This window comes from Antechinus flavipes, chromosome 4, assembly GCF_016432865.1.
Source record: "Antechinus flavipes isolate AdamAnt ecotype Samford, QLD, Australia chromosome 4, AdamAnt_v2, whole genome shotgun sequence".
Classification (NCBI taxonomy): domain Eukaryota; kingdom Metazoa; phylum Chordata; class Mammalia; order Dasyuromorphia; family Dasyuridae; genus Antechinus; species Antechinus flavipes.
This window is the reverse complement of record NC_067401.1, coordinates 415,950,069-415,961,368: the sequence shown is the minus strand read 5'-3', so window position 1 is coordinate 415,961,368 and position 11,300 is coordinate 415,950,069. Positions and strand designations below refer to the sequence as shown.

Here is an 11,300-nt window from a genome sequence, read left to right as displayed (position 1 = left end):
TGGAGAAGAGAAGACTTAGGGGGAGAAGGTCATTCTGTTCCAAGTATTTGAAGATCTGTTATGTGGCAAGAGACAAACTTGTTCTCTTTGGCCCCATAGGAGTATAGCTAGGAGCAATAGTTGCACGTTGCAGAGAGACAAACTTAGACTTGATGTTAGGAAAAGCTTGTTAACAATTAAGAATCATCCATAAGTGGAATGGAGTACCTTGGAGTGGGTTCCTTTTCAATGGTGATCTTGAGAAGCCAAATGACCATTTGCCAATTGTGTTGTAATGGGTACTCTTTTTAGATTTTGCAATGGACTATGTGACTGCTGTGGTCTCTTTGAACTCTAAAAATCTGGGACTTTTTTGTGCTTGTCCCTACATCCCAGTAGTAAAATAATATTTGTATTTGTTGGATTTAGTGTAAGGCATAGAGAAAAAAATGATAAATTAACCTTTTCTGTTACAAGATAGTCATGTGAATTCTAAGATATATGTTTGGACTTGAAACAAATGAAAATTTAGAAGTTATCTATGCTTTTTTAGGGTTTGGAAGGGTAGTGGTAGTCAGTGATAGTTGCTGGGTGATTGAAAATATTTGATAAGATTATAGTAGTACTTAAGTTATTTTTGTAAAGAAGAAAAAAAACTATTGTTTTACCTATATAGGTGGTATTATTTATAGCTTTAATCCCTACTTTTGATTTGATGACTAGGCAAAAATGGAGAAATCTGATTCCTGTGCAACAAAGTGTTCTTAGAAATGCCCAGTTTTGTTTGTAATCATTGAGAGGAATGGAAAGGTAAAGGGGATATAATTCTGATTATATGGTGCTAATTTTTCTTTTTTCCCTCCCCCCATTCCTTCTAATATAATTACAGCAACTAAATCTAGAAGATTCTTCAGATTCTTCCACACTGTCCAAATCATTGGAAGATTTCTACATCTCTCTGATCCATTCTCAGCAGTCAGCAGAATTGAACCATTCTGAGCCTGGTCGTGTTCAAACTCTGCCAAAGCAAATTCAGCTTTCTACAGCAGCACTTACCTGTAATTTACTTCCCACAGTGGTTGATTCCCAGGAGAAGCACACTGGTTTAAGTAGGTTTAAGTACTCCCATATCTGCAAATGAGTGACAAATGTAATGTTGTATTCTTGATCCTATACACTACCTGGATCCTGGTTCTCTTTCATAGATTCATAGAATCTTAATGTTAGAAGAAGTATTAATAATCTAGTTCAACTAGCCACCCAGTGCAGAAGTTCCTTTTAGATTATCATCTGATTTCTGTTTGTACTGCTCATTACTTTGTAGAGTAAGTGAGTCATATTTTGATGTAGTCCAGGAATTAGATTTTCCATAATTAAGGAATTTTCTGTCCCATTGTTATCTATTGGTTTTGCTGTCTGTGGGTAAACTACAGCTTCTTCCATGTAATTGTCATAAAATATTTGAAGGACTGCTTTTTAATGTCCTATTTCCTACCTCTACTCTTCCAGAAACCTTCAGGCTAAATATGCTTGGTTTCTTCCACCATTGCTTATATAAAATACTTTCCCAAAAAAGCCATCATTCTAGTTGCTGTCCTCTCAAAGAGTCTTTAATTTGTCAGTGTATCTCTTAAAATGTATCTGAAATTGGACACAATATAAACCCATATGATATGATTATAACTGATAAAAACAAGCAATAGGGTTTAGGTTCCAAATCTACATATTATACTTCTCTTCATGTAGACTAAAGTTGCATGGAATTTTTCACCTTATGTTGTGAAGTTTTCCTAAAAACTGTTTTTTCAAGTCTTCCTTAATTATAATTACATACTTGACTTTGTTTTTTAACCTAAAGGAAGGATTTTTTTCTTATTCTTATCATATTTCATCATTTTTGTTTCAACAAGACACATTCCAGCCTATCAGCATTTCTTAATTTGATCTTGTCATCTTAGCATTTTCTCGGCCTACTCTATTGTAATCTGCATGTATGAATATCATATCTTTTTTACATATTTATTCAGGTTGTTAAAAAATATAGAACAAGGTTTAAAATAAGGCCCTAGAGTCTAATATAACTTCCATCAGTTCAGTCTATTTGTTATCTCTCTCAGAGTACAGTTTAATCAGCTAGGGAAGCACCTAATTATATTATTTACATCTAATATCATGAAATATTTTTGTAAAATTCAAGTCATTAAGATCAAGATAACCCTATACCTATCACATTCCTTTAATGTCACCAAGATTAGTAATTATCTTAAGTGGGTTTTTTATATATTTATTTAAAACTTAAATGCAAAATTAGAAAAACAAAGTAGAAAAAAATTATCTGACCAGCAGAATATCAGGGAGGATTCAGAATATATAACAATAAATTTCTATTTCAAGAAAGCATATAATATAATAGAAGACATTGTATTTATAACTGCCCATCTTTGCTTCCTTGTAGGTTTTTTTGTGTTCTCTGTTGTGTTCTTTTTACTTTTATTCTTTTTCCCCTTTTTTCTCCCTACTTCCCCAAGCAAGTTGCAGTTAAGATGGATACATTTATGTATATGTATATATACACACATAACATAAACCTATATATGTAGGTTTATACACACATTCTTATATATACATAAACATCTAAAACAATATTAATATGGCTGACATAAAATCTAGATTTCTCTCTTAATTGAATCTTTACATTTGACTTTGTGTAAGATCAATGATTATTGCCACCACTTTTTTTCTAACAAATTCTACTCCTGATCATTGTTGTTCCTGTTAATTTTCTACTTTATTTTTACCTGTTAATTTCCTTGCTATTACTTAACCGTCCCATCCTATCCCCTATGGATCTTTCCCTTAGCTTCTCCCCAATCTTTTTCCTGTTCCTACTAATGAACACACCTTATCCCATTCCTGTTAATCGAAATAATTTCCTCTTTGGGGGAAAAGGGGGAGGATGTATTCACCCTTTAATCCATTTCTGATGGGAAGTACCAGCCCTCTTCCCTCATCTCATTCCTTTTATTGGTTTTTACTCTCATACATCATTTGTATAGCATAATTACTATTTTTACTTTTTCCTAGACCATTTTGCTTCATATCATACTCAATCCTACTACTCCAAGCTTTCTTTTGGACTACTCAGTTACTAATGTCAGTCTTAGACATAGGGTTTACATTTCCACATATGAAACTTAAATAATTTGTCCTTATTGAATCCTTTGAAATTAATCTTTGATGTTGACTCTTTTGTGTTCATTTTCTATTGAATTCAAGTTCGTTTGAGACAAAGCCCTGAAAAATCTGACACTTCATTGAATGTCTTTTTATGCTCCCATTCAGTATTATGAATTTTTCTGGATATAATATTTTTGGCCATGTCCCTTTCTTTTTGATTGTTGACATATAGTATTTCAGGTCCTGTAATCTTTTATTGTAGCTACTGATAAATTCTGTACAATTCTAATTTAAGCTCCAACATATTTGGATGGTGTTTTTGTTGTTACTTGCTTGCAAAATTTTCTCTTTGATCTAGGGGTTTCAAATTTTAGCAATTCTAGTTTATGTTTTCCTTGTAGGAACTCTTTGGGTGATAGATTTTTTTTCTATTTCTCCTCTCCCCTCTTGTTCTATCACTTCAGGGCAATTTTCTTTAATTATTTCTTGTATTATTGTGTCAAGCTTTGATTATAACTTTCAAGTTATTCTTATTCAAGTTGTTTTTATGTTTCACCTTCTCTTTTTTCATTCTTTATATTTCGTTTTATTATTTCTTTGTTTCTTATAACTTCACTGGCTTCCCCTTGCCCACTTCTAATTTTCAAAGAGGCATTTTCTTCTTTCAAGACTCTGGCTCTCTCTTTTTCTAATTAGTTGACTTTGGTTTCATAATCTTGTTTTTCTTGGGATTGTTTTTTATATGTTTTTCGTCAATCTCTTATTTGATTTTTAAGGTCTTCTTTTGAGTTCTTCAATAAATTCTTTCTGGTCAGCTAACCATTTAAGATTACTCTTTGGGGTAGGGGAAGCCTTTTTTTACTTCAATATTCTCCTCTAAAGATAAACCTCTGTTTTTCTCTATTTCAATAGTAACTTTCTATGGTTTGGTTCTTTCCCCTTTGCCTGCTCTTTTTTTTTTAATCACTGCAATCATCTCTAGACCTGGGGTGGGAAGAATGGTGCCTCTGACTTGACTTCAGCTCCCTCTCAGACCTGAAATCCCAAAGCAAGAGCTCCATCCTCCTGTAAGTGCCTGTAGACAACAGCCAGCCACCCTCCCCAGACCTCAGACCTTGGAATCCCTGTGATGTCCAAGAAGTGAAAGTTCTGTGGTACTAGCTAAGGCTACTTTATTAAGCCCAAATAATCCCATGGCTCCCTTGCTTGCTATTTCAAGCCTAGAGGTGTTCTTACTTCATACCCGTTAATCCTCTGTCCTGGGATCTTTAGGACTTCTCCAGCTATTGGTAAAAGGACCCCTATTCTGCCCCAAATCGTATCTGTTTTTCACCAGTCTTGTTTTGTTTGTGGGAGAAATCTGGAGAGTTTGGAATTTTCTGACCTCTTCCATATTCCCACAGTCACTGGCCCCCATTTTAAGTGTCTTTAGGTTCTTTTTATGATTTCTTTGCATTCATTAACAGTTGTTCTTTAATAACATGCACAAACTATTTCAGTATTTTGGAATATGTTTGTCCTGGCCAATAGGACTAAAGTACTCTACTGCTACCTTTTTTTTCTTATTTTAGGCTGTATCTAAATTTTTAAAGATTTTTACATACTCTTCCGTTATGAAACACAGAATAGTCAAGTAATTTCTATGCTTTCTTGATGTCATTGTTAACATATTTTGTTACCCTCAGCAATATTTATTTCTGGATTTTAAACAAACTTGTACCACTCATGTTTTCATCTTGGTCCTTATTCCTCTCTTTCCATATTCAGAAAATTTTAGTTTGGAATCTGAATATATCAAAAAGTTCCTATACAGCTTCTCTTCCTTGTTGGGATTGTTACCAATTATGTTTTCAGACCTTTATTTTTTCAACAATTTAGCCACCATTTATTAATATTTTCTATATGCAAGATTTTGTGCTAGGTGCTGGTAGAAAAGTTTTTAAAAATGATAGTTCCTGCTCTATAAGACAGGATTCTGTTGAGAAGGAGGAATGTATTTCCTATGCAGAAGATGCCCAGACACAGAGTCCTGGTTATAGTTGAGGATGAGGAAAACACTTAGCATGTTAAAATGCTTAGAAATAAGGAATGGCATTTTGAGTTTGAGGAATAACCAGTGTCTAATTGGGCTTGGATGTAGAGTTCATCATGAAAGGAAGTAATACAAAATGGGGCTAGAAGGTAGGTTGGAACCGTTATAGGTAGATGAAGGTTATGGAATTTGTATTTTATCTTAAAAGTATTAGGGAACTACTGACAACTTTCAAATAGGGAAGTAACCTGGTCATATCTGTACATGAAAAAAGTTTGGTAACTGCATGAAGTAGGAACTGGGAATAGAAGATAATGGAAGCATGGAAGCAAATTAGCAGATTATTTTTAAAGTTCAGGCAAGAGGTTCTAAGCTGTTAGCTGAATCTCTAAAGAATACAAAGCTCACAATCCTTCATGACTTCTGGAGCATTTTAAGTGGAGAGAAAGAAGATGAAGGCAAGAGACATCAGAGATACAGAATTGATTACTGGGCCAATATGTTGGACATGGAGCTTGAGGAAAAAGCAAGACTCAGAGATGACTCTGAGGATTTTAATTAAGTTTCCATAACTGAAAGGATAATGATGCCTTTAAGAGAAACTGGGAAAAACTGAGGAGAGAGAGCAGGTTTAAGAAGGAAGAAGATGGGTTCAGCTTCCTATGTGCTGAGTCAAGACAGTTGGAGGCCTTAGCCTGGAATTAGGGGAATGATCAGGGTTGACGTTTTGGGAATCTTCTGCATGAAAGTAATGACAATACAAAGGAGCAAATCAGATGACTAGGAGAGAGAAATAGAGAAAGGGGATGAAGCAGGGCCTTGGGAGATAGCCTTCAAGCAGTCAGGAAAATCCATTAAATACGTCACAGTTTTCAGAAGGGAGAGTTGTCAGTAGCAATGAAGACTTCAAACAAGTATATAGGAAGACAAGAAGTGAAAAGGATCATAGGGCATGACCTTTTAAAAGAAGAATTTCTTTAGGATGAGGAAGTCAGAAGACAGATTTCAAGCAATTGAAGAATGAATTCATCATGAGAAAATGGAAAAAGTAAACAAAAGCTATTCTAATTTAATAATATTGGCTAATAATTACGTTGTACTCTAAAAACCTTGTAGAACACTTTATATGCATTTTCTCATTTGATCTTCCCAGTAGCCATGTGAGGTAGGCACTGAAAGACATTTTACAGTTGAAGAAATTGAGTCTTAAATTAGGAACTTAATGTGGTTAGAAAGCTCTTGAGGTCAGAGGCAAAATTTGTGCCCGGTTTGTTCCTTAACTGCGAGGCCATTCTCCTGGAATTTTAACAACAAAAGAGAGGAAATATATAGTATCAAAGGGAGAGAGCAGGGTCAGAGGAAGGGAACTTAAGGAGAGTGAGACTTGATGGTGTTTTTAGGCAATGAGGAAAACCTATACAGAGATTGGAGATAAAGGGAAGGGGGGGTGATAATTATAATCAGGTATTATGTAAAATGGATCAAGGACACAAGTGGAAATATTAGTCTTGGCAAGGAGGACTATCTCTGAGAACAAAAAAAAGATGTGAATTTTTGAGGAAAATAAACAAGAGGTTTCAATAGTGACCTCATGCTTTTCATATGACCTCATAGAAAGAGGGGAAAAAGAAGATGGGAGTTGACAAAATTTGGAAAAGTCACTGGAGAGTGAAATAAGGTGTCAGGGAAGAAGGCAAGATTGCCATGAAGCAGTGAAGGGCCCATTTGGGGGTTAGATAATATGTTTATATAGTACACAGTCTACACAGTTTTGTAACTCAACAGTATTCAGTAGTTCAGCAAATTGCAACAAAAAAGAAAATGATAAGACATGATTTAGAAAGAGAGAATTCAGGTAAGTATGGTCCTTTGTTGAATTTACTGATTCTGTAGACTTAGAACCAGGAAGGGGAGAAGCAAGGTAGACCAAAAGAGGAAAATAAATTTTAGAAGAAGAGATAGTGTGCTGGAACAATTGAGTTCCCGCTACCACATTTTAGAAGGAATATTGATAAAATTAGAGAACATCAAGATAAGGGCAGCTGGATGGTAAGAAGAATAAAGACCATACAAGGATCACATAAAATAATGGGATGTTTAGCTTGGTGAGATGCATTAACTGTCTAAAAGTATTTAAAGACCTATTATATGGGAAAGGAATTCAATTTGTTCTCCTTGCTTCTAGACAGTGTTGTTTGTCCTTTGTTCTTGAAAAAGAACCATGGTGTCATTGAAGTGATACCATGACAAAAGAACAATAAGTAGAACAGCAAATTTAGGCTTGATAAAAGGAAAAAATTCCTGTTTCCCCCTCCAAAAAAAATGTAATGAAATGGAATGACTTGGGAGATGGTATAGATTCCCTTTCATTCCAGATCTTCAAGTAGAAATTATGTAATCAATTGTCAAAGATATTGTAGACAGGATTCTTGTGCACATACATAGAAGTCTTCCACTTCTCATATGTAAAGGAAGTAGACAAGGAAAAATGGAGGTTGAGGGACCAGAACTTGTCTAGTGAGAGAGAACAAGTTTGAGGACAGAGGCAGGGAAGGATAGGGAAAGGATAAGGCATTGAAAAGCAGAGATGGGAGTTAAATGTTTGAGATGACTGAGGTCATGCAAGGTAAGGTAGAAGACCTAGTACACCAATTTGTTGTACTGTGTGAATACTGGAAGTTTAAAAAAACGTGAGAAAGGTGGGTTTTGAGAGCAAAGACAAACTCAACTAGGTGCAGAGCTCATTGAAGAAAAAGTGGCCTGGAGGTTGGTAGATGGTAGCAAGAATTTCGATGGGGTGTTATTATCAGACAGTCTGAATTTCAGAAGTGATAGGTAAATGATGGTAGCAGTAAGGAACCATATTTTCCCTTAGACTCTCCAGTCAAAAGATCATCCTTAACTTACCTGAATTTTTAAAAACCTATCTAAAAGTCTATAAATAATGCAGCATTTTCTTCCTTCACCATTACTAACTACAAAATGGCATGGTCATTTCACAAATATTTCCATCCATCCTATATATTACTTACCTTTGCTGAAAAACTAGTAATATGATACTTTGGTGACCAGAATCTGCCACAGTGACATGTACATAATAGACATTAGTAAATGTTGACTTTGAGATTTGGACATTTTAATTTTACCTTTGACATTAGCCTGGAATTAGAATATCTTTTTTGAAGGGATCCATTTGAATGCTTACTTTATGGTAGAAAAAAGAAAAGCTGAAGGACTTTTTTTTTTTCTGAAATCCTACTTGAGTAGTCCAGCAGGTCTGTAATTTCATTAATGTGGATAAAAAAACAAAAAACATCCACCACTTTTTAATCTTTGTCCGTCCATAAAGCCTTATGGGGAGTCTACCTAGTGTTTAAAATAAACCCATTTTATTTTTATGCCCTTTTCAGGATTGTTTTTCCTGCTTTTTTTTTTTTGACAATTTCATTTCTTGAAATTGTCCTTTTTCTTACCTTTATTCTGCTTCCCATCCTGACATAAATTGGCTTTGTCTTAATGCACCCTTTCCTGAACATTTTCTCCCTACTACCACAAAATTATTTTGATTCATTTCTACCTCACATATTATGTACTCTATCACTGAGAATTGTCAACAAAAAAAGAAGGCATCAATTGAGTACAACCTAGAAGGAAGTGATGTAGTTTGGATAGAGAAGGGAGGTGGTAGGTGGAGATGGCTTAGGGCTGCTTTTACATTTTGTGTTTTCTTTTCAGAGGAAATTGCTCCAGAAAATATGAAGAATGAGGATTTCTCTGGCAACCACGCCCTTACCATGTTCAAAGACAGCACCTGTGCCCAGGGATCCATGGAACAGATCTCTTTTATACTCTCTCCCGAGCATAGTGTGTCCCAGAAGCTCTTCATCCCTCGGAGCACAGCTACAGCAGCACTGGGAGCCGCCGCACGTCTGGCCATGTCTAGTAGCCTTCTACATTGGTATCCCAGATTGAGAAGAATGGAAGCATGAGGGGAGGGGAAGAGAAAAAAACAAACTAGATGGGGTAGACAGGGTAATAAGCCTTAAATATTTTCCATATCCAAAAAGAAGCAAAATGATTTAAGATAGTTGATATATCTTGCCTTTTCCTTATTGTGTGACTGTACATTGGCTCTCTTAGGCAAACAGTCCACTTTGACTTAGAAAATAGGCAGTTGATGTTCTTTATTTTTAAGTAGAGATAGTGGTTCTTATGCTGTATGGTTATGTTGATCTTTCTTTTTAGCAGTGATTCAAACTGATGGTTGCTTAATGGAAACCCTATAAATATTTTTTTCTTTTTACATGTCTGATAATTTAATGAGAAAAAATGGATAAGGTTTTGTGATCCATGTTTAAGAAGAAAATCTCTTCCTCCCATATAGGAAATCTAAAAGTTTTTTTTTCCCCTTTGTTGAATTTGAATTTTTTTAGGTGAAAAGAAGTGATAATTCAAAGGCTTTTACCCCTTACCTCTGCCACTTTATATTACAACTTTTTCCGTTCTCAGTAATAAAACCTATATTCCTTGGAGGCTTTATTTTTGGCTTAGTTTAGCTCACTTTGATTTTTAAATTGAGGCAATATATTTTGTAATGTAGAGAAATCTCCTAAAGAGTAGCATAATAGCCTAAAACTTTAATTGCCTTCTATAGCTATAGCCAGAAATATGTAAAGATAAAGTTCCTAAGTGATAATGGTTTTAGGATTTATAAAACATACACTCTACTAAGCCAACCAGATTCTGTGACTTGCTTTTTGACATGCCATTTAGTTCATAGAAAAAATGGTATTTATTGAATAGAAATTTTGAACTAAATAAGCAATGCTAGTTGACTTTTCATGGTAAAATAATATTCTAAATTGATAATCAACTTAGCTGTTTTGAATGGGATTTTTTTCTCCACAGTAAGTAACAGAAACTATTGAAGAGATGCAAGAAGGTTGAAGTAGCTTAAATTACCTTGTTAGTTGCAAGGAAAAAGCGCTATTTACACCTTTTTTTACTTCAAAAGGAGAAATTTAAGACACAGATCAGTTAGGTTTAACTTTCCATACCTTGGAGTGACTTTAAACCCCTTCCATCAGTTTTATCACTAAATTTCTATCAGTGGAAGGAATTACTTATATAAATATATTCTATGTAAAAAAGATTATTGTTCACCAAACCTTTCTTAAGAATCACTTAGTTATGAAAAAAGGCAACCCAGGTACTTTGGATGCTGATAAGACAGTGGTTTAAAATGTTGTAAAGTTTTGAAAAAATATTTTACTGTTAAATACAGGGACATTATCAGGATGATGATATGCCTAATTTTTTAATGTATTTTTTTTTAATTTTACTGGTAGTTGGCACAGCTGGCTAAAACTAAAGCAAACTAATATTGTAATTTTAGCAACCCATACGCTAGGAAACTTTGATGAGTCATAAACAATATGAGTCAGTGATCAATTAATAGCATCTATGGTGTTGTGTGACTATTTGGACATTATTTGATGCGGGTGGGAGAATTCCCATTATATAATGTAGGTTTCAGTAGTTTTCTGAATGTGTAATGATAGGTTTCCAAGGGTTGAACAGCTTAAAAAATGATGATCCTTAGAATTTTCCATGAGAAAAAAAAGAAAGAAATAAGGAAAAGTATTCATTAATGTCCCCTTACCAACTCAAGTATCTAATTCTCTTATCTGTGTTTTAATACTTTATTCTTTGAGATACTGATAGTAAATTTTCCTCTGTAGATACAGGTCATAAAGCAAATGTTCACCTGCTAAAATTACTGTCCTTTAAATAATACAACCAAGTTACCAGGAAAAGATCTGCCAAAATGTGAAGTTGTTTTTCTTAGTAATATACTTAGTTCTAAACCACACAGAATAAACTTCACAACTGGGCAAATTAGATGATGAAGAAAAATACAGATGTTTATGGACCTTTTGATAACTGGTCAACTTGCCATTAGCCATTTGTAGAAAATCATTTAGGACCATACAAAATTAATCAGTGTCAACATACTTTGAAAGAAGACTTAACTTCTGATTTAAGCAGAATAAATCAGGAAAGTCAATCATGAGAAGTTACCTGTGAGACATGGACCTTGGTTTAATTTTAG

The 11,300-nt window shown here is 34.4% G+C and overlaps 1 protein-coding gene across 1 annotated transcript in view; it reads left to right on the top strand.

The window, feature by feature from the left end:
* TDRD5 (tudor domain containing 5) overlaps window positions 1-11,094 on the top strand; it is a 59,232-nt gene extending 48,138 nt beyond the window's left edge. Inside the window, exons 17-18 of the mRNA XM_051998854.1 lie at window positions 869-1,088; window positions 8,924-11,094. Coding sequence (XP_051854814.1) covers window positions 869-1,088; window positions 8,924-9,177 — 474 coding nt within the window. The 3' untranslated portion in view covers window positions 9,178-11,094. The remainder of the gene's footprint in view (window positions 1-868; window positions 1,089-8,923) is intronic.
* Window positions 11,095-11,300: the final 206 nt, after the last annotated feature.